This window comes from Vidua chalybeata, chromosome 8 (genome assembly GCF_026979565.1).
Source record: "Vidua chalybeata isolate OUT-0048 chromosome 8, bVidCha1 merged haplotype, whole genome shotgun sequence".
Classification (NCBI taxonomy): Eukaryota; Metazoa; Chordata; class Aves; order Passeriformes; family Viduidae; genus Vidua; species Vidua chalybeata.
The window spans coordinates 2,691,763-2,714,356 of record NC_071537.1 but is presented as its reverse complement, the minus strand read 5'-3'; the positions used below and the strand labels follow the sequence as shown (position 1 = coordinate 2,714,356).

The window sequence follows — 22,594 nt, the reverse complement described above, 5'->3', positions numbered from 1 at the left end:
TATAATATATGTTTTGTTTTATGGTATATACAGATTTGGATTATATTAACATGTAATTTTATTAAAGAAATCATCTTCAGGCTGTTTCTTAAGGGTGTCAGTCTCTGTTATGGAATAATTGAGTATTTAGTGTTGAATTTGTGGCTGTAAACTGAAAGCTTTGTAAAATTATCTATGTAGGCCTCTAACCTCTCAGTATTCCTTTACATAAAGTTGATTGTTCCTAAATTTTGACACCTTAATTTGCACACTTGTTTATTTTGCTATGCTAATGCTTCAACCACATAAGAATACATTCTTAGAAATCTGCAGTGATAATTATTGATAATCTCTCAGATGGGAAGATACAAAACCAGGGGTGAAAGTGCACATAAACAAGATGAAGAGTTCAAACTTCTATTTAAAACTTCTATTCTATTTCCAGTTCAGATGTGAAGCAAGGCCTGCTGTGGGATTTAAGGCCCACACTTGTGATGCTCTCATTGTGCAAGGTCACTGTAACAAGATAATGGGAACATGAAATTCCTTTATTTAAAGCAGGGTTTAATGCAGTCTCTGTTTCCCATAAATATGTTTGAAATCTTGTATCATAAAAGTGCAAGCTGTGTAATGAAGACACCGAGTGTAATGAAGAGGTTTGTGCTGACTAATGTGGCTTTTAATCACACCCATGAAAATAAAGATTAGGAGTAAGAGTGTAATGGAAATGATGTAGTGTGGCAATACAGAAGATGAAGGATAATATCTTCTATGAGAAGAAACAGATTATGTATTAAAGAGAGAGCTTTAGGGAGTTGGTGTGGTGAGGAGCAGGGAAGCTGTAGAAATAAAGGAGGAAGAAGAGAATCTCAGAAGGGCACTGGGAACAGCTTTGCCCTTGGTTCCACTGCTGTGGAATCCCAGTATGGTCTGGGTTCTGAGGGACCTTAAATCCCACCCAGTGCCACCCCTGCCATGGGCAGGGACATCTTCCACCACCCCAGGCTGCTCCAAGCCCCATCCAGCTTGGCCTTGGACCTTTCCAGTGTTGGGAAGTGGGGCTGGGGCTTGGAGCAGCCTGGGACAGCAGAATTTTTGGGTGGGACTGGCTTGGCTTTAAGGTCTCTCCCACACCATTCCATTCTATGATTCCGTGTTAAACAATACTTTAGTTCTTTGCCAATAATTTTGAACAATAGCAGGCAATCAGGGGAGGTTTGGTTTACTGGAGGTAACTGGTTTCAGACTGGGCAGCCTGCAGACTTGAGGGATATTCCATGCTGTTCCTATCTTGCATATCAAAACCCATTAAACAGCCACATTTATGCCTTGATTCAGTTTGAAATTTGTGTTTGAGTCTTGAATGGATGTTCAGTTTTTGTTTGCAGAGAGCAGGGGATGTGGAATGTTTCCCATCTCTCTGCTTTATGACTCCCTGCAGCCTCAAAAATCAGGAACCTCTTCCCCATTTGGGTTTGTCTGTATTTAGCTCCCAGCCATATGTGCTTCTTGTGTCTTTCTCTGCTACATTAAAGAGCTTTTAATAATGGGTATTTTCTCTCTGTGAAGATTTTCCCACTATAATCAAGCTAGCTTTTGGGTAATCTGAACAGACTGAAGTCTTTAAGTTTCACAGTTAGATATTCTTTTCCCAGAGTCTTGGAGTCATTATGTTCTTTTCCTGCATCTTCTCCTTGTTTGTTTGTTTTTTTTTTTTTTTTTTTTTCAGTGGGGAATTTTATTATAATTATTTAATTATTCCTAGCTTAGCTGAGTGTTGCCAAGGAAAGTTTGTATGTGCTGTGGGCAGTATTTAATATCCACAGTTCCAGGCTTTACTTGAGGTATTTAACTTCCTATCAAGTTTAGGTCTTTCTTGGTGTTTCACTGTCCTTTAAAAGTTACCTGTGGACTTGTATGGCGCTGATGTGCACAATAAAGGGGTTTCAAGTGGTGTTGTGGAGGTTTAACCAGGGAGAGAAAGGATTCTCCCATCTGTTGCAGAACTTGAGCCTCTTGCTGTTAAAATGCACCATTTTCAGTCCTGCTCCCCTCAGTGAAGAGGGTCACTGAACAAAGCTACCCTGGGAATCAATAAAAGGACATTTTCCCCTTGAATGCCTGAAAACGGCATGACCCAGGTTTTAAGATAACAAACCCAAGCATTTACACCTATTTAGCTCCTTAAAGCTGAGCGCAGCACTCCGAATATTCAATGTTCTGTGCTGTAGGAAGTTAGGCTCCTCTTCCAGGGCTGCTGTAGACTCACCCTTTGAATTCCTATTGATAATTGCAATTTATCCTGTGTATTCCCCTTTATTTCTCCCCCTTTATTCCCCTCCTACAACAGCAGGACAACAGGGAAATGTTCCGCAGCGTCCGGCACATGATTTACGACCTGATCGAGTGGAGATCCCAAATCCTCTCTGGGACCCTGCCCCAGGATGAGCTCAAGGAGCTGAAGAAGAAAGTGACTGCCAAAATTGATTATGGCAACAGGTTTGTGAGCAGCATTTCCCAAGTTTTTCTGCCTGAATCCAGATCACCCTCTGTAAGACACATCAGCTGTCAGTGAATTCTTGGAGGGTTCTTTTTTTTTCCCTGGAGGGGTAGATGAAATATTTGTATATCCACACTTCTGTTACAGCAAGATAAAGATTGAAGTTGAGGCAGCATCTTTAAAGTGTAATATGTAAAGTGGAATCCATCTCTCTCTCTTGATGGTATCATCAATTTGACAGTGGTATGAAGCTGTAATTTTTTAAGGCCAATTCAAAAGAGCAAGCATTGCCTGCCTTGAAAATAGAATTTTAAACTCCACTTGCTTCTGTGGCACTAACAGTTGTTACCCTCTGAGCACCACCAGCTGCCTGTGCCCTCGAGTCACTCAGCTGTAATGTGATGTTGAAGGATTTGGCTCAGAAGCACCATTTAGCTCTTGGTTCCTCTCCTTCCACAGCATCCAGCTGGTAGCACGAGATGAACAGGGAGATTTCATAAAAGAAAGGAGCTATTTAGCACAAGAGAGTGGAAGTTGGGAAGGAAATATTGCCCCAAAAAGCAGTGCAGGTTGCATATGTTGGATATTTTAGTGATTCAGATGTATTCTCTCCCCAGATGGTTGGCTGGGTTTAAAGGCAATTTCTGTAAATACAAGTTTTAGATTATAACTTGTCTGTACAATTGTGATTTTGCATTTTGGCCAAAAATAAGAAATCAAATCTTACTCTTCATCACTGGAAGCAGTGTTTTGAATACTGAGAGACAAAGCATGTTGTAGTGCTCCCTTCAGTCCTGCCCATTGTGTGGGATTCTGTTGTCCTCCACACCTGGAGAGTGAAAAAGTTGGCACCAACCCAGCCTGTCAATGCTTTGTGATGCAAATAATCTCACCATATTTCATTTATTATTGTTTAATTCCTTAAGAACTGCCAAACTCGCAGTATTTCTGCTTGTGTACTTTATCAGCAAAAACTGTGATTCAAAAAATGAAATTAAAAAGTAATCAGTAACTGCATTCAGTCAGTAATTCTCCTTTGTAATCCCGAGGTATGGACAGTGGTACCTCTGCAGGCAATTACCCAGATGTTGTTGGGATTATTTGTTTGGCTACTGGATTTCACCATCTGCCCAAGGAGTTGGTAAAAGTTGCTCTGAATAACCTCCAGATGCTCACCCTTCAAATCCAGTGGAACATCTTGTGCTGTGCTTTGTACTTGTGATGTTCTGATGGACTAATTAAGTGATCAGAGTGTTCTCTGGGGAGTGCAGGAGGGAGGTGAATGTGAACTTCTCCACAGAAAGATAACAGATGTTCCTAATAAAACCCTAAACCCTTCACTGGTGCCTAAAAGGAGCATGAGTGGGGATTTTAGGATCCAGACAGAATGAATTCATTATCTGCTTTATAAATACTGGGTGATCTTTGAGGGCCCAACCCAAATAATTCTAAATGTTTTCTGTCCAAATCATATCCTGACCTTCCCTGACTTGTGAAACATTGATTTGTAAATAAGTTTTTTTTTTTTTTCCTTCTGTAAATACAGACAGAAGTTTTGCAGCATATTGTCAGAATAACTGAGGAAGCAAAAATGGCCTTAGGAATCTGTGTTTTTAATCTTTCTGAAATTGGGTCAGGTAATTTTGTTGTGAAATGCCTTTTTTTTTTTTTTTTTTTTTTGTTCAGTTGCAAATATCTGTAACTGGGACACTGAGGGAAAAAAAAAATCAGATTTTTTTTTTCCCAAGCATCATTTGCAAGTTAAGGGCTAAAACAAAGGAATTGACTTAAAGGAGGATTTACTTCAACTCCTTTGACAGCCTGTGCAAACATTGGTGTGTTGGAGTCTGGGTTATGAGACTTTGCCTGAATTTCTGAGCTTTTCTCCTGGCCCAGGCAGTTTCTCCCCTGGAAGGGCTCTGACAGTTCCAGTGCTCCGTGGGTGTTTCTCCTGCTGTGGCTGCTGTCCAGGGAACAGTAGTAGGGAGGAATAAATGATTTTGGCTTTTTTTCTCTTTGGTTTCAGTGATGAAACCATTTTCTCACCAGAAAATTCATCTGGGAGTGAGATGTTCTGGGGATGATGGAGAGTTTTCTGGTGGCTGGGTCCAGCTCCAGAGCAGAATTTAAAAATCTGCTGCCTCCACCCTGCAGCTTGAGTGATCTTTGTCTCCCCTGCACTTAATGCAGTGAAATGGAGAGGTTTGGGTGCTGACCCCACTCAAGGATTTAGCACTTCCAGGGGTGAGAAGGAATCCTCCAAGTCCATGGAAATATCTCTGTGTGCCACAGCTCGTGTTTCCAAGTCCTGGCAGGTTGTGCCCAGGTGGAATTTACTTTCAGATAAATCCTGAACCCCTGTGTGACTTACCAGACACAGCAAATTTGATTTAAGCTCATTGATCAAACATATTTCAACACTAAAGTTAGAGCAGCTCCACTGGGAGAGCTGACCACGGAGTTAGAAGGAAATAGAGACGCATTTATTGGGGTGGAGGTGACAAGGGCAGTCTTAGGGAAGGGACCTGATGTTTTTAACCCTTGGTACTGCTGCCAGCACTGTGGAAAATGTGGAGAAAAGTGAAAGGTTTTTCCTGAGCCTGGCTTTGATTATGGCAGAAAGCTTCCTCTCTGCAGAAGGTAATTATGGATGTGAGCACCCTGCTGACAGAGATCTGGCTTCTGCTTTGAAAAAAGGAAACAACTTCTGCCTTCTCTTGTGGGGTGTGGGTAAAACATGAATTTGCAGTGGGAGGGGGAGTGGGAGACATGAGCTGTGTGTGGTGGGACTTGGTTGTTCAGGCTGTTGGATAAATCAGAGGAGGAGACCAAGTCTCTGACAAATTTATTTGTTTAAGAAGTTGCTTCCCCAGCTGTTGTGCTGTTTCATTTCCATCCCTTCTCCCTGAGCAGTGGGAATAAGTGACTTGGATCCCCAGGCTGGTGACATGTTAAATTGCATTATCATGTCTCAGATAATTTCTTTTCCATCACGTGTCAGGTCTGCAAGTTGAACACTTGGCAGGTGGTTTTTTTTTTTTTTATGCATTCTGTTCAGCACTGTTAATTCACAAACATATTTTCTGTCTTGTTTAGAATTCTGGATTTAGATCTGGTGGTTAGAGATGAAGATGGCAACATTTTGGACCCAGAGCAGACCAGCACCATCAGCCTTTTCAGAGCACATGAAATAGCTTCCAAGCAAGTGGAAGAGAGGCTACAGGAAGAAAAAGTGAGAGACTCTGTGGCTTTTCCCTGGGAAGCACAAAGCTGTAAACTAATTGGATGACTTATTTTTAGCATTGGTAATGAGGGATTTGATGTGTTTATGAAGAATTATCAGGCTTAAACATTTTGTAAGAATTTTTATGTCTTAAGCTGGATTTTTTTTTATCCTTTAAAGATTTTAGTAGAATTTATGGTTCAGACCTGTATGAATAAACCAGCTGCATTTGTGGGTTAATATCAGAGATGTGCATGTGAGAGGTTTTAAGTTAGGTTGTCATCAGTTTCTATTTGAGAATCACAAAGACTAAAATCCTCATTCTTGTGTGGTTTCTTTATGCCAATCCTAAAAACTTGTTGTTGAAATAAAAGGGGCAAATTTAAAGCCCTTCTCAGTCTTGATTTGTCAGCACCTTTGCAGTTCAAAATCCTTATTAAAAGGAAAAACTTTTCTGTTTCTTCTTATTGTGTGTTCCTGGATTTTTTTTCAGGTACGTTTGAGGCTCTATTTTTTCTCCATTTCTTTCTCTCTACTTAATAACTGAAGACATCTTTTCTCTCCTTTTTCTTTTCTTTTTTAACTTTTTCCTTATGGTGTGGCACTTCAAGACAGATCCAGAAAATCTGTCTGTCATTAAACTTAACAGCAAAAAAGATCACAGGAACAGACACTCAATGGAAACCTCCTCCTCTTCTTTCTGGAAGGTTTTAGGAAAGTTTTATAGCAGCTGGATGTCTGTTAGGTGAAGTTAAGCTTTATTTTGTTCTTCAATTGCAGTCTCAGAAGCAGAATATTGATATCAACAGACAAGCCAAGTTTGCTGCCACTCCTTCATTTGCTTTATTTGTAAATTTAAAAAACGTCGTGTGTAAAATAGGAGAAGATGCTGAAGTCCTGATGTCTCTGTATGACCCCCTGGAATCCAAATTCATCAGGTCAGTGCCATTTTTATCTCTGCTCACTCAGGGATGGTACTGAGGCAGTTTGGGGGATTAGCAAAGTCAAATTTCTGTGAAAGGCAGAGGCAGGTCCCTTCACTTGGGACACGTTTCAGGGTCATGCTGTGCTTGTGGTTCCCCAAGAGCAGATGGAAATTCAAGGTGAGCACACCTGCAAGGGCTGTGCCCTTGCTGAGCTGCAGAATTCCCACACTTGGTTGCTGAGGAGCTGCTTTCTTGATAAAAATTGTGTGCACTAAGGGAAATGCCAGCTCTCTGCTCAATATTTGTTTCCTTAGGATAAGGAAATTGGGTTGAAAAGTCTCCTGTAAATTCTGAAGTTGATTTTATCTGTTTATGTTAAAGGGCAGTCAGTGATAGAGTATGGGGGAATGGCTTTAAGCTGAAAGAATTTAGATTTAGATGGGATATTAGGAAGAAATCCTTTCCTGGGAGGGTGGTGAGGCACTGCCATGGGTTTCCCAGAAAGGTTGTGGGGTTGTCCCAGTCCCTTGGCTGTGTCCCAGGCCAGGTTGGAGGGACTTGGAGCACCCTGGGATGGTGGAAGGTGTCCCTGCCCGTGGCAGGGGTGGAACGAGATGTTCTTCATGATCCCTTCCAGCCCAAAGCATTCTGTGGTTCTGTTGCTCTATGATTTAAAAAAAAAGTCTTCCAAACATCGTTCTTTTCAGTGAGAACTACCTGGTGAGGTGGTCGAGCTGTGGCCTCCCCAAGGACATCGACAGACTGCACAACCTGCGGGCCGTGTTCACCGTGAGTGCGCCCTGCCCAGAGCCACCCTGGAGTGGGGATGAGCTGGGGGCCACCAGCGTGGGGCACCTCCTCGGGGGCAAACAGAGCTGGGGAGGGGCTCTGGGGCAAGGGATGGAGCGACAGGACAAGGGGGAATTCTCCCAGTGCCAGAGGGCAGCGTTAGATGGGATATTGGGAAGGAATTCTTCCCTGGGAGGGTGTGGGGAGGGGCTGGCACAGGGTGCCCAGAGAAGCTGTGGTGGCCCCTGGAAGTATTGAAAACCAGTTTGGAGCAGCCTGGGACAGTGGAAGGTGTCCCTGCTCATTGCTGGGATGGGAACAAGATGATTTTGAAGGTCCCTTCCAACCCAAACCATTCCACGATTCTGTGCTGCCAGAGGCTTGCATGAGACGTTTCTCCTAAGTGGCTGCTAAATATTCTCAATGCCTGGCAAAAACCAAAGTGAATTTTTGAACTTCCTAGAAATGGTTTGACCTCCTAAGGAATTAATTTGCGCAGAACTCCAGTAAGATGTTGAAGTACTGTTACAAAAGCTTCTCTATTCTGAGAGCACTTTTGGTTAGAGGCTTGCACAGCAAAGGCAAATTCTGAGCAGCAAACCCTCTGCCTGCTGAAATGGAACTTGAAATTCAGCTATTAGAAAGCAGCCTGGTGTTACTACTGTTTGCAGGACCTGGGCAGCAAGGACCTGAAGAGAGAGAAGATCAGTTTTGTGTGTCAGATCGTGCGTGTGGGCAGGATGGAGCTGCGGGACAACAACACCAGGAAGCTCACGTCGGGGCTGCGCAGGCCCTTCGGGGTGGCAGGTACCTCTGGGGTGGATCTCTCCATCTCCTCTTCAATTCTTCCATGGAAAGGGGGTGGTGGAACTGCTGTGGGGTTGTATAAACTCAGAGTTGTTCCACATCTCATCGGACTGGGTGCTGTATCCTGTCCCTGCCAGGGTTTGTGGTAGCTGAGACTCCAAAGCTCATTTGCACCGTGTTATTCCGCAGACAACTCTGAAATTCCACAGTTGATCATTCCACCCCTCTTCTGAGTCACTGTGGCTTCAATTCCCCAGGGGGTTCCCTCTTCCCACGTTGCTCAGTTCATTCAGTGCCCTTGGTTTGTCTTTGCAGTGATGGATGTTACTGACATCATTAACGGGAAGGTTGATGATGAGGACAAGCAGCACTTCATCCCGTTCCAGCCGTAAGTAGGGAGCAGTTGCAAGAACAAGCAGGAGTGAAAAACCCAAGATTCTAACTTTGATTTTTAAAAAAAAGCTAATATTTTAAGCTAATTTATTTCCATGGGATATTTTCTCCTGAATAATATTGCTACTATATCTTCCCCTGATAATTTGCCATTAGCTGCAACAGTGATATCCCCAGAAATTGTAGGGGTTTTTTGTGTTTAAAGCATCCATTCCCACTTCTGCAGCCTTGTTTTCCTTTTGTTGCAATATGTCAGGTGGAGAATGTGTAAGAGGTGAAATGCTTAAAGTTCATTGCTGGTTTAGCTCTGCCTGAGATCAATAGAGATCACGTTCCATCCATAAATCCTAAGTTTTTACTTCCATGAAGTGAGGAAAGGTAGAAGGGATAAGGCACATAAATCTCCATGAAGTATGGATGCTCAGTTTTCCCATTGTGGAATGTGCTGGACTGCCATCTGCTCCAAAAGGCAAAACATAGTTATGGGAGCTAAATTCCTTGACTAATACACTAATGGATATTCAGATGGGCTTTAAATAATATTTTTTTTTAAAAGCTTGACATAATAAAATCTTAAATTAACTTTCTTTTGAGAAATAGGCCTAATTCAGGAAGCCCTTGTGGTTTGAAGGTGTAGGGCTGGTGAGAGGACTGCAAGGTGTGCAGGTCTTGCAGGGATAGGGGCTGTTAATGACAAAATCGAATACAATTCCATTTTTCAAGGAAAATGGGGTTTGGGGAAGAGAAGGATGCATACTGTGTGGTAAACAAGGACAAAGTTGTTTTTTTAGGCAGTGTGGAAGTATGCAATGAAAATGAACCTTTCAGAGGGGGTGCTAATGGAACCATCCAGTTTTCTGCTCCATTAGCACCGATTCATTTTTCCTGTTACATATACACAGAGCCTTAAAAATATGCACAATGTGATTTTTCTTTTTCCCCTGTAATAAATGAAAACATTCTCCTGAAAAAGTCTATTCCAAAGGACATGAATGAGGTAGAAATGAACGCAGGGTGAACGCTGGTGTTGTTATTTCCAATGTAGACTTGGGCTGTGTATATGAGGCACATTTTTCTCCTCATCCCATGCTTTATTTCTGTTGTACCACATGCAATTCTGTTTTCATATCTTTGTTTGTATTCATTCACTGGCCCACCAGCACAATGGCTGTCAAAAGCACTTGGCAAGATTTACTTCAGTGCCACCTAATGCTGCTGTTTATTTATCGTCCCCATCTTCTCATTTGTTCACCGAGTTTGGGTTGTCTGCTCTTCTCCTCCTTTTCCCTGTGAGATTGATGGGAGCTGTTCCTTCAGGCACTCCACCTGTGGAATGGCAGAGGTGACCCTGGAGGTGTTGCTGGGCCAGTCTGCCATGAATATATCTATATTTCAATATTCATATAAAAGTGAACTGCCTGTGTGGGTTTTCACTGCGTAACTGGGGACTCCCAGGTGGGAAAGCTCCCCCTGCTCCCTGAGGACTGTCCCTGTCCCTGAGGGAGCAGAGCCCTCCCAGGTGTGCTGGACTCTCTGTGGTAGATCAGCGTTCTTCTGATTAATGATCTCCCTCTGTCTTTCTTGTTACCTTTCCTGTCCTTTGTCCTGCGTTGACTAATAAATACTCTTTGTCACGACTATGATACGATCTTTTGTGTTCCCTTGTCACTGTGACTTCTGGTTTTCTGTGCCCCTTTGTCTCCTGGTGTTGGTCGTCATGTGCATCCTCCAGGCTAGCGTTGGATGACGCCATTCGACACAAGCAGCTGAACATATCATCCCGTTTTTCACCCAGGGTGGCAGGGGAGAATGATTTCCTGCAGACTGTTATAAACAAAGTGATTGCTGCTAAAGAAGTCAACCACAAGGGTCAGGGTAGGTACCGCTCTTCCCGTGCGCCTTGGTTTGCTTCGTGCGACGGTGGTTTTGATTTCGGGATCAAAAATTGTTTGTACGGTTTTGTCCCTCCCTTCCCCACCCCTCAGGGCTCAGCCTGCTCTTCCCCCTTCCCCATCATTTTCCCCCTGCCCACTCTGCATGTTGTAGCATTGTTCATCTCTTGGAGGTCTTTTTGTTTCTGCTGGAGAGGGTCCAGGGGAGGCCACCAAGATGATCGAGGGTCTGAACATCTCTGATGAGCAGAGACTGAGGGAGCTGGGCCTGGTTACTCTGGGGAGGGGGAGACTGAGAGGGAAGCTCATCATTCCATAGAAATACATCCACAGGGTGTCAGGGGAAGGGGCCAGACTCTTTTCAGTGGTTCCCCACGACATGACAAGGAGCGGTGGCCATAAACTAAAATACAACAAGCTCCACCTCACCATGAGGAAGAAATTCTTTCCGTGGAGGGTGGCAGAGCTCTGGAACAGCTGCCCAGGGAGGACGTGGAGTTTCCCTTTGTGCAGACATTCCCACCTGAACACATTCCTGTGTCACCTGCTCCCCTTGGCAGGACTGGATGATCTGCAGAGATCCCTTCCAACCCCACCTATCCCATGAGTGATCCTCTGCTGGCCGTGATGACTCAAGGACTCATCTCTTGTGCCCTTGAGCTGTGGATTTATACCTCTCCAGAGGATATTCCCTTCTCTTCCTTGCCCATATTTTTCCTCTCTGCAGCTGCACTTGGGACATGTTGCTCCTTCCCCAGGAGACTGAGCTTGCAGGAGGTGAGGAGGGAGCCAGAGCCAGGCAACCCCTCTGAAACCTTCCCTGGTACCTTCTCTAGGCCACTGCTCTGGGTTGATTCATTTTTGAGTGTGATCTCGTGATCACGATGTGTCTGTGCCCAGTTATTCCTCTGCTGGCTTCAATATTTTCTGGGAATTCTGGATTAATGTGGAGTTATGCTGATCAATACAGGGTTTCCACCAAACACTCTGAATATCTGTATCACTCCATGTCTGACCAAACCCCAGGAAAACTACACACTTTTCCCTGATTTTTGCACTAATCAATACAAAACAAAATTTTACGTAAATCTTATTTTTAGATTCTCCTTTAGCTAATGAGGAAAAGTTTTATCTGCTTCCCCTCCTTGTTTTCACCTGTGGCCAGTGTGTGTCCCAAAGGAGGAAACATTTCAGTGTCTTTGATTCATTCCAGATTCTTTCCCTAAAAAAAGAGTGCCCAAGCAAACAGAAGAAGGGTTAGGAGTTCTTCCTTAGCCAGTCAGTGCAGGTACACTTGCAGCTCAGTGAAACAGCAGCTGTCAGAACCAATCCCTGGCAACAGATCAGCCCAGAAACTCTTACAGAGATGCCATGGAAAAGACAAGCTGCCAAGTGTACACAGAATGAATGTACAGTTAATTCTCTAACAGGGTAACCCACAATTTATTTTGTGGATGAATATTTTTGGGGTGTTTTTCATAGCTTTTAATTTTAGGATTTTCTTCTGCAAATTGCTGCTGTGATTATTTTGTGCTAAAACTTGATTGCCAGCCACTTCACCAAGTGGAGGCTTCTTTGGGTTGGGTTTCTTTTTTATTTTTATGGGCGTTTTTTCTCACTTTGGCATCTTTCTGTTTCCTGTAACAAATGTGCCTGATGTTAGTTGGCAAGCAGCAGCTTTTTAGTGGCTTCTTCTGCTACTGAGCAGAAAAATATCAGCTGTGTGAAGCTGATGCTGTAGATCTGTGTACTCAGAGCAGTAAAAACAGCTTATGGGATGGTGATCAATCAGTTTGGGGTATGGATCTGCTGGTATTGCTTGCTTGGAATCCTTGGGTCTTTCCATGCAAATCATCCTTGCTCCTTCTCTTTTTTCCCCATGGAAAATAAACATCTCATTACAGAGAACATGGAACATAATCAGAAAAAATTCTGTGTGCTGTACTCATATTTTTGTGTGAAGCGATGAGATCTGTTGAGTGTTTTAAAAGATTTTGTATTTTTTTTTTTAGTAAAGGAAGATCAGTTAACATATGTAATTATCTTAAAGTTGTTGCATTTTTCAAGTTGTAGGAAGAAATCTGTAGTAAGCAGGAATAAATCCCAGCAGTTTGATAATTGTGGTTTTTTTTATATACAACAGGTCTGTGGGTGACTTTGAAACTTCTTCCAGGAGATATCCATCAGATTAGGAAAGAGTTTCCACACTTAGTGGACAGGTCAACAGCAGTGGCTCGGAAAATGGGCTTTCCTGAGATTATCATGCCTGGTAAGGCACTTAATTAATGCTGCTTTGTTATAGTTTAACCTGCTTCAAATGTCTGTATGTATGGGAGGTTTTGGAGGAAAAAAAAATTAAAGAAGAATTTAAGGTATAGTATGAATTAAAAAAAAATCATCAAAAGATGTTGTCTCATTAAAAAAAAAATATAAAATACTTTGTTAATACCAGCATTAATAAGTAGAGCTCCCACTCCCGTCAAGAAGACAGGAAATGCCAGGGAGAGTAGAAATTCTCCTTTTTTTCCCCAGTTAAAATGAATGTACACCAGGTACACACTTTGTATTATCCCCATAGCAAGGGCATATGTAAAACTTCTCTCCTGTGCTGAATCCAAAGCAGATTTTTGAGGCACAGGCTTGATTTAGAGATAGCAGCTCTCTTAGGGTTTGTACCAGATCTGGATAATGCAATTGAAAGAGAGCCACATCATTTTTTTTAAATATATGTATTCTGTTCATGTTCACTTCAGGTGTTTAAAAAAAAAAAAAAAACAACAACCAAAAAAACCAAAAACCATGAAAACCAACCCAAAAATGTGGTGCTTCTCAAAATAAAAACTGCCATGAGCAAGAGCAGAACCTGCAGTGCCCTTTGCAGATTGATGGGTGCTGGGGGATCCATGAGGTGTTTCCAGAGCCCACCCCAGGTCCAGGTCTCCCTGTGGCTGCTGACAGATGTCTGTCAGATGTTTTACAGTTTCTTCCACAAGTGAGTGCCTCAGCACCTTGTTTGCATCCTGTGCTGGCTCATAAAATTTTTGGAAATCCCTTGGTTCCCCCAGCTCATTGTCAAAATTTCTGTAGAACTGGGGTGGAGCTGAGGAGCATTTTTAGTCAGAAATCTAAATACAACCCTCCCCTGCAACCCCCAGGCCAGCAAAAACATCAAACCCCTTCCTGCTGTACCAAATTAGAGACCTCTTGTAGGCTGTTAAAATATTTTAAATTGCAAAATACCTTTGTATGGGATAAATGACTGAAACTCCTCCTTTCAAGTGAATACTGGAAGAGGTTGTGTAAAAATAAAATAAATGGAAATGTGGTGTTTGAAACGTTGTGCCATTGTTTCTGTGTGTCCCTGCTTTCCCAAATCCTTGGGTTTCCTGTGAGAATTGTGGGTTATTTTGTGCTCTGCTTTCCCTTGCAGGAGATGTTCGAAATGACATCTATGTCACCTTGGTGCAGGGAGATTTTGACAAAGGCAGTAAAACCACAGCAAAGAATGTGGAAGTCACAGTGTCTGTTTATGATGAAGATGGCAAGAGATTAGAGGTATTAAAGTATTTAATGTCTGGGGGCTTTTTGATTTTGATACATATCATGTTAAGCCTTTTCAACAGCTGTATTTGTCAGCTTAAGGTCCCAGTTTTTATTTTCAACCAAACTTTTGTCATCATTAAATACATCTTGCCTTATCAGTGCAGGCATTTTGGTGTCACTTTCATGAGGAGCATTCTCTCTTATTCTGACCTGCTTCACTGATTTGTTTTTTGTTTATTTGACTGAAAAAGTGGAGTTTAAGTGACATAAGTGTCACTTCTGTTTGTTTTTGCAGAGTGTTATTTTTCCTGGTGCTGGTGATGAAGCCATCTCAGAGTACAAGTCAGTGATCTATTACCAAGTAAAGCAGCCTCGCTGGTTTGAGACTGTAAAGGTATTTAAACTGTTAAAATAGCTTCTCTAGGTGTTCATGTGCCATTAATACAGCTTCCAGTGGGAAACAAAAGTGGGGAAATGCAGTGCCTGTGTTCAGCAGGGCAAGGAATAGCTCAGCTGAGAAAGGCTTTGACTTTTATTGCATATTGAATTTTATTTCAGCCATTGCTCAGGATGGCTGTAGTGGGGGAACTCCAGCACCTCTTCAGGAATGGTTTGCTGTATTTCCATGAAGCTGGCCTAGAGGAGAGCAGGATATTAAGGCTAAAACACACTTGCCATAGTGCTGGACTCATCACTGTTTGGGGAAGTGGTTGTGCTTTAAGCCTGCTTGTTTTGCTGGGGTAATAACCTTTCCACTGCCACGTTAGGAGATGGCAAAGCTGGAATCCATTCAGCCTGCCTGTGAGCAGGGGCTGTGTGCTCACAGGGGCCTCGAGGCTGCTCCCCACAGCAGAACTTCCACTCCAGAGTTGCCTTATTGTGTCTGTAGACAGAAAAGGGCTGTTGGGGAATGGCAGAGGGTGGATGTGCTGCTGGGATTGTCACTCACTGATCATTTGGAAGATGTCTGGATGGGGTTGGGGGAGGCTGCAGGTGCTGCCCTGACCATTTCCTTCTCCTCCCCTCGTGCTGGACTCGTCACAGTTTGGGGAGCTGGTTGTGTTTTAAGCCTGCTCGTTTTCCTGGGCTAATAACTTTTCCACTGCCACATTTGGAGGTTGATGGTGGCTTTCTGCAATCCATTCAGTCTCTGCAGCAGTGGGAGCAGGGGCTGTGTGCTCACAAGGGCCTTGCAGCTACTCCCCACACCACAATTTTCCCTCCAAAGGTGCCTTGTTGTGCCTGTAGACAGAAAGGGGCTGCTGAGGATGGATGTGCTGCTGGGATCATCACTCACTGGTCATTTGGAAGTGCTGGAAGATGCCTGGATGGGGTTGGGGGAGGCTGAAGGTGCTGCCCTGACCATTTCCTTCTCCTCTCCCTGGTGCCAGGTTGCGATCCCCATCGAGGACGTGAACCGCAGCCACCTGAGGTTCACCTTCCGCCACAGATCCTCCCAGGACTGTGAGTAACTCAGCCTCTCCTTGATGCCTCAGGTTTAGCTTTTCTATTTTTCACGTTCTCTGCTGCTTTAGTGTGAGGGTCTGAGCTTCATCTCAGGGGATGCTGAGCTCTGTGCACAGAGCAGGGAGACAAAACAATTCCTGCTCCAGCTGGGCACCAAGGACAAATGATCCAAATCTCAGCCCAGGAGCACAAACAGCGTGGGCTGGAGAGAGAAAAACAAGCAGGATGGGAGTGCCTGGGCTAAAGCTGGAATGGGACAATGAACTGCAAGGTGCAAATGGAGCAGAGCTGATCCCAGTGAGAGCCCCCGGGAGCGCTCGTGCATTTTGGGACCATTTTGGTTCCTCTTGGCTGCAGCCCTGGCTGGGCTCTGGTGCTGCCCAAGGTGGATCCATGGAGGAGATCCTTTGAATAAATCCCTGCTTTATTCTGTGACTCTGCTCCAGGGCAGCCTGCACAAGGCATCATCCTTGGAAATTCCTGGAGCAGGGATGTCATTCCCACATTCCCAGTCCAGAACTGATCATTGCCATTGCTTTTAGTGCAGGATTAAATTTGTGATGCTTTGTCATATCTCAGCTCCCTTTTCCCATTACATCTTCCTCACTCTTACCTATCCTGATTGAGCTTTTCCTTCCCTGCCCAGTTTTTTTTCCCTCATAGGGAATAAATGGAATTTTTTACTAGGTTACTAATGGAGTAAAGCTTTTCCTTAATAACTCAGAGGATTGTCGTATTCTGTATCTTAGAGGTAGGGAGTAATAAAGATCTTCAAAAAATGGGAATGTGAAAGTTTAGAGTTGGCTTAGCATCAGTAATTGAAGACTTTGGGATTAAGAAAATTAATGAAATAATCTAGACAATGATACTTTTTAAAGAAAACAATGTTCCAAAAGTCTGTGTCATTATTATCAGAATTACGATTGTGTGCTACAAATTATTAGAGTCAGAAATGTTATTAGAATGACTCAAATATTTAGGTTGGCCACAGCCTAAATATTTAAAAGAGGTCACTCCTAAATATTAACAAGGGCCCCTTTCAGGGCTTTCTCCCAGGCTCCTTGGGCTGTCCCAAGGTGATGACACTTTCCTTCTGGCTTTTCTTCTCAGCTTCCTTTGTGATCTCTCCTTCATCTGTTGCTTGCTTCTTTTAAACTTTTGCCAACAGATCTGACCAAGAACAAGCTGAATGCATTTTTTAGTTCCTGTTGGCTGCAGAATGGGTCAGCTTTCATAAAAAAACTGAGGCACTTCATCTGCATTTATGGGTCCAGTTTTTGTTTTGCTTCTAATGTTCCCCTCTAAATGTCTGTCCTCAGGGCTTTGTGCTCTGATGAGATCCTCAGTGCTGGTGTTTAATCTTTATTCCAGCTCCCAAACACTGCCATTCTTCTAAAAACCTGGGCTTTCTCAATGCATCACTTTTCTGTTTTGTTTTTGAAATTTGCCTTTATAAAGCTTTCCAAAAAGACCAGACAGAATATGGAAATAAGAAGCATCTGGTTATTGTTGATGTGTTTGTTTGGCTTTTTTTTTTTTTTTTTTTTTTGGTTCTGTCTTGCTTTTAGGAGACTTCCCCATTTTTTGTACACTTAATTTACATGAGCATTTTTGCTGTGATAGGTTGTCCGTGGTTGTGAGATTTAGGTGTCCTGACTGTAGAAATAATTGTGGTGGTTGATTTTTTTTTTTTTTTTTTTTTTTTTTTTTTTTGGTAACAGCCAAAGATAAATCTGAGAAAATATTTGCTCTGGCATTTGTGAAGCTCATGAGATACGATGGGACAACTCTGAGGGATGGAGAGCATGACCTTATCGTTTACAAGGTAGAATTTTGACTTCCCAGCAGGGAAGCTTCACTGACTGACTTCTGGAGAATTCTGTTCTGGAATTACACTGGAAAATGTGTTTTTAACTCTGCTGTTACTAAGCAGCAAGTCCTGAGCAGTTTGTTTATATGGGAGATTGAGTGTTAAACCTTTAATATATTGTAATTTCAACAGGGTTTGTTGAGTTTTTTGTGGGTTGGGAAAAGTGAATTCATTGGCCTTTTAAATAATCCCATTTTGGCTCTAATGTAGCCAGATTAGTGCTAAATTAGTGTTGTTAAAGATGCATTTGATAGCTCCAAGCCTAAGAAAATCCAGTATAAAGGTTAAAATTTTGTTATTGCTGAGGTTTTGACTGGATATTTTCTCCTGCTGTGTTTCAAACATCCCTGTAGGCAGAGGCCAAGAAGCTGGAGGATGCCTCGACCTATCTCAGTCTGCCATCCACAAAAATTGAGCTGGAGGAGAAGGGACACTCAGCAACAGGCAAGAGCATGCAGAACCTTGGGAGCTGCACCATCAGCAAAGACTCCTTCCAGATTTCCACCCTGGTCTGCTCTACAAAACTTACCCAGAACGGTGAGTCCCCAGAGCTGCTGGAGCTCCTGCTCCTCACAGCAGCCTTGGGATCTGTGGGCTGACTTTGCTGCCTTCTCCATCCCCATTCCATGTTTGCTGGGTTAGGTTGTGTGGGTGAGTGTGTGAACCATCCAGAGCCCACCCCAGGTCCAGGTGGGCTTCCTGGACCAGTTCCTTCTTCCTGGTTTTGCTCCAGAGCAGTTGATGTCTCTGAAAAAAACAGAAGAATCCCAAGTGAAGCGGAAGCAGGGATATTGTTTCCCATCTAGTTGAGGCTCTTGCCCTGAAATGCGCTGAAACAGACATTTCCCTTTTCCTTGAAAAACAGCACTGAGGGAGGGGATGAGTTTGCTCTCAAGAGTAGGTAATATCAGGGCTGTGCTCCCAGACATGCTGGTGTGTTACTGCAAGGTGCAGTATCCATGTCTCAGGGCTGAGGGCAGCTCTGAGGTTCTCTCCTGTGTGCAGAGGGGGTGGTAGGGGAGGCTGGGTTACCTGCAGGTCACCCTCCTGTTCCCACACCTTCCCAGGAGTGGCCTTGGCTCCGTGTGTTCCTCTTCAGCCTTGCATTCCGTGCATTTGTCCTGTTTGTCAGCTGGCTGGGTGCATCCCGAGGCTGTGGGAAGCTGGTGGCAGCCACCAAAGCAAATATTTCCCCTTTGCAGCCCATGCCCTCTGTGTAATTCCGGGCTCGGTTGCCATGGAGCGATCCCTGGCAGTGATGGGGAGTGTGGGAGGGTCATTCCACGGGGAGTGAGTCATGGCAGGGAGCTGCTGTGACTCAGGATGGGCTGTGGGGATCAGGGTGACACTGCCACGTGCAGAGTCCCCTCTGTCCGGGGGGATGTCCCTGCTCCGTGTGACTCCAGCCCGGCTGTTCTCCAGTGGCATCTCCCAGCTCATCCCGGCTGTTTCTCATGCACAGCACATCGGATCCACTGCAGTCTGGCAGCCTTGGAGCCTGGCAGGGCGTTCAGCAAAAAAAAAAAAAAAACTGGGATGTGCTCGTAGGATTTCCCAGCAGAATGGGCTCACAGCTCAGCAGCACAGTGGGGCTGGGATTGAGAGAGCAGGATCCAACATCTGGAATTAAACTGCTTTTTTTGTTGGAAAATCAGTGCTGTTTTTCCCTTCAGTCTTCCCTCGTGCTCGTTAGTAGTTAAAAGTATTTCCCAGTGATCGATATATTGATGTGGCTTTCACAGAACTGCTATTAAAATTAAGCCTGAGCATTGTTTGGTGCTTAATTTACATATTGTTTGCTTTGAAGGCCTGATCTTTATTTAATGCTGCTGTTAATTATGTTGTCTGGGAAACTTTTCCTCGGAGTTGCCAAAGTCTTTTCTCTCTCTTCAAAGAACTGGGACATTATTAAGCAAGATCACCATGTCTCGTTGAGCAGAAGAGAAACAAAACCAAAAAATCATCATTAAATTCCTCCCTCAAGTATCAGTTTTCATCTAAAAGTTGGCAGTGATTTTCAGATGGTGATTTCTGAAGCTGATTTTAAGTTTTGTAAAATGGTTGGTTAATATTCTTCCTTTAAGTTCTTTACAAACAAGTAAATAAAAATCAGTTTTTATCCTCACTTACAAAAATGTTGAGCCAAAGCAGATTTTTCTCCTTTTGGTTACCTATAACAGTTCTTTCTTTACCCTCCATAACTATCTTAGAACTGGCCTTAAGACTTATCTTTAGTAATTCTGAAAGTATGTGAATAAGTCATCTGGCTTTTTCTGCGTGGTGTTTGATGGTGCAGAGGCTTTTTTGTGTCTGAGCTCTTTGAACACTCCCTTGACTTCAGTTCTGTGTGAACTGTGAGTTTTTTATGTTCCTTTTCCATCAGTAATCTATGTCCTTAGCATGGAAAAGTCTTCAAAATAACAAACTTGGCCACTGCTGAGACTTTGAGAGAGAGTGATGGTGTGAGGTGTCTACTCACTTTAACACTTGATCAGTTTTTAGTGATTTGAGCAGAATTTATTGAAGCAGGACATTCCCTGGCCTCTTCCTGGATTTTGCAGTTAGTTTTGAGGAACAGTGGTGACACAAGACAAAGAGGAGGAGGAGAAACCCTCAGTGCCTGTGGAAATAAATGCTCCTGGTGCCTCTTCCCAGACTTCCAGGATGTCCTTGTATTATCAGGGTGATGGGAACAGAACTGAAATTGCATTAACGGCTTGCTGGGAAAAGGTTCAGTTATCAGTAGGCAGAGCTGGCTGTGCTGTCCCCGTGGATTTGCTGTTGGAAGCATCCAGGGCACCTCGAAAGCTTATTCCAAGAATTTCTGTTTTCTCTTCTGCCTGAAGGACTCAAATCTCTGGATATAAGAGTGGCTGTTCCTTCACTGGAGTCAGGACTTGGAGGAACCAGGGAGACCAGGATTTTTGGAGAACACTTGGGAGAAATTTGACTTAGCACAGTTGATAATTAAAAAAAACCCAACACACACATAGGACAAGTTGAAGTGCTATGGTGGCATAAAAAGTGAAGATGTAAGCACAGTTAAAATAAAAATCACACAGAGTGGAAAATCAAACGTTAAGAAGGCAGAGAATTTCAAAGAACAGATGGGAATTTAATTAGAGGGGAAATATCAAACTGAATTCAGTGGCTGGGCTTTGGGAAAGGTTTGGGTGTTTCTGTAGGGAAGCTTTTGCACAGATCCAGGTTAAGGAAAGCAGATAGGCAGGAACTTGGGGTGTTCCCTTCCATGTGTTAAATACCCTGTAAAAGAACAACCTTCATGTGCAGTCCCTAGAACAATAAATCACATTAATAAAGCCAAGTTGCTGCTGGGGACTTTGCAGTCTGGATGTTTGTTTAATGGGAATTCACAGATCCCAGACTGGTTTGGGTTGGAAGTGACCTTAATGATCATCCAGGGACACCTTCCACTGTTGCACATTGCTCCAACCTGGCCTTGGACACTTCAGGGATCCAGGGGCAGCCACAGCTTCTCTGGGGCAACCTCATTCTGTCTTCCTCTTGATGTTTTCTAACCTCAAATTTCACTTGACCTAGGCTTACTCCATCATTCCTGTTTCCTGTAGGCTAAAATATTGTTTAAATCCTTTTTCTGCATTATTTTACACACAGCCCTGTGAAAAGAGTGGGATTAGCTGCCTGACTGCTGCTTTGCTGGGGTTAATTAATGCTTGCATTACCAGCGAGTGCCCATTTTTCCATACCCTGTAAGTTATTTTTCCCTTTCAGCTGGCCTGCACTGACATTTTGTGCTCACAAATGTATATTCATTTAGCATTTGCTCTGCCATCACGCTGCCAGTCCACGTGGGTTTGTTTTCTTGGGGCAATCCATGATGCTGTTCAGAGCTCGTCTGTGGGCTGGCTTTTGTTCACATCATTTCTTCTGTCAAGCTGATGCCTTGTTAGAAGTCAGACTGCAGCCAAATTCAGGGGTGGAAAGCTGATATAAATATATCCATGAAACACTTTGGATAACTCACGGAGGCATATTTGCTTTGCTTCCAGAAGCAATTTTTTTTTAAATTTTTTTTTATTTTTTTTTTGTTAAAACTGAATTTCTAAGACTTTGGGTTCAGGCTACAGACTTCTTGTAGGATGTATTAAAAGGGAATGGAAGACTTGGATGCAACTCTTCCAAAGCTTTAAAGCAGTAAAACTCTCTTGATTTCTCCTCACAGAGATGATGAGAAGGCTTGGTTTGAGTGCTGCTCAGAGGGGACTCTTTCCAAGGAGTACTGTAGTGCTTTCCACTAGAAGTAATTTCATTTATTACTTAAAATGAAAGGTTTTTGAGAGAAGCATAGCAGCTGCTTTGAGTCTCTGCAGATGATTGCCAGAATCAGCTCTGCAGAGTCATGCCTTGGTAAACGTTGTGTTGGTTGCTTTGAAAGCCTGAATAGCAAAGAGGTGAGGGGGTATTTGTTGGCAGAAAGTGCCTGTTTTGAGTGATTTTGGGCACAATTCACACAGTATGAATTCTCTGGGGAGGTGGGCCAGGGGCTAAACTTGAAGGTAGTGAGTCTTTAAATTAGCCATAAAATCAATGAAGTTGAAGAAGACCTTTAAGATCATTGTGTTCAGTTTGTTACTGAAGCCTTCTCCTGAGCAGGAGTTGCTGGGAGTTCTGTTTTGTGCTGAAATCTGGCTTTTCATGGGGAAGAACTTTCCCCTGAGGCTGCTTTGGCAAAGGCAGGAGCAGTGTGGGGTTTGGGGTCTGTGGGCAGTGCTGGGTTCCAGGGCTGGGGTTGGTATTCCCCAGGGAGCTGCTGCTCTGCAGGGGAACCCCACTGAGAGCCCCTCCCCAGGAGTTTTCCCTAAAGGAAGCTTTGCAATCACAAATGAGAGAGCTGGCCTCCTGTATTCCCTTATATTCAGCAGGGAATGCTGAAGTGACAGCATCTTCAGGCTGCAGGATTTGGGGATGGGGCCACTGGCATGATCTGGGCTGTGCCTCGGGGTCCATCCCTTGGGAGCAGCCAGGCAGTGTGAGCACTGGCCAGCTCACATTCATCACCCAGCTTCCCCCCACTCTGTTTGCAACTCTTTGTGCTTCATTGTGCTTTATTTTCTGTTCAGTTTATGCAGTGAGAGCAGAGAAGCTGGAACCATAAATGCTGGGAGAGTCACTGCCCTGTAGACACGAGTGTGTTGGTGGCTGACTAATTTCATTTTGGCTTTT

The 22,594-nt window shown here is 43.6% G+C and overlaps 1 protein-coding gene and 1 long non-coding RNA gene across 7 annotated transcripts in view; one reads left to right on the top strand and one right to left on the bottom strand.

Moving 5' to 3' along the window:
• Positions 1-22,594, top strand: part of DOCK1 (dedicator of cytokinesis 1) — a 273,681-nt gene that overhangs the window by 32,289 nt on the left and 218,798 nt on the right. For 2 of the 4 annotated variants that reach the window (XM_053949418.1, XM_053949421.1), the window contains exons 6-18: positions 2,330-2,478; positions 5,576-5,711; positions 6,483-6,640; positions 7,336-7,417; positions 8,089-8,224; positions 8,540-8,612; positions 10,350-10,492; positions 12,653-12,778; positions 13,940-14,064; positions 14,348-14,446; positions 15,444-15,516; positions 17,241-17,344; positions 17,743-17,926. In XM_053949418.1, the coding sequence (XP_053805393.1) occupies positions 2,330-2,478; positions 5,576-5,711; positions 6,483-6,640; positions 7,336-7,417; positions 8,089-8,224; positions 8,540-8,612; positions 10,350-10,492; positions 12,653-12,778; positions 13,940-14,064; positions 14,348-14,446; positions 15,444-15,516; positions 17,241-17,344; positions 17,743-17,926 (1,588 nt within the window). The remainder of the gene's footprint in view (positions 1-2,329; positions 2,479-5,575; positions 5,712-6,482; positions 6,641-7,335; positions 7,418-8,088; positions 8,225-8,539; positions 8,613-10,349; positions 10,493-12,652; positions 12,779-13,939; positions 14,065-14,347; positions 14,447-15,443; positions 15,517-17,240; positions 17,345-17,742; positions 17,927-22,594) is intronic. The other 2 variants (XM_053949419.1, XM_053949420.1) reach the window with 2 other exon arrangements.
• LOC128791629 (uncharacterized) lies at positions 14,625-18,583 on the bottom strand. 3 transcript variants are annotated; one of them, XR_008432094.1, is made up of 3 exons: positions 18,422-18,583; positions 17,919-18,136; positions 14,625-14,688 (listed from the first exon to the last, which is right to left on the bottom strand). It is a non-coding gene; the product is annotated as an uncharacterized LOC128791629 (long non-coding RNA). The 3 variants fall into 3 exon arrangements; XR_008432093.1 differs by lacking the exon at positions 14,625-14,688 and adding an exon at positions 14,712-14,935; XR_008432095.1 differs by lacking the exon at positions 14,625-14,688 and adding an exon at positions 15,223-15,294.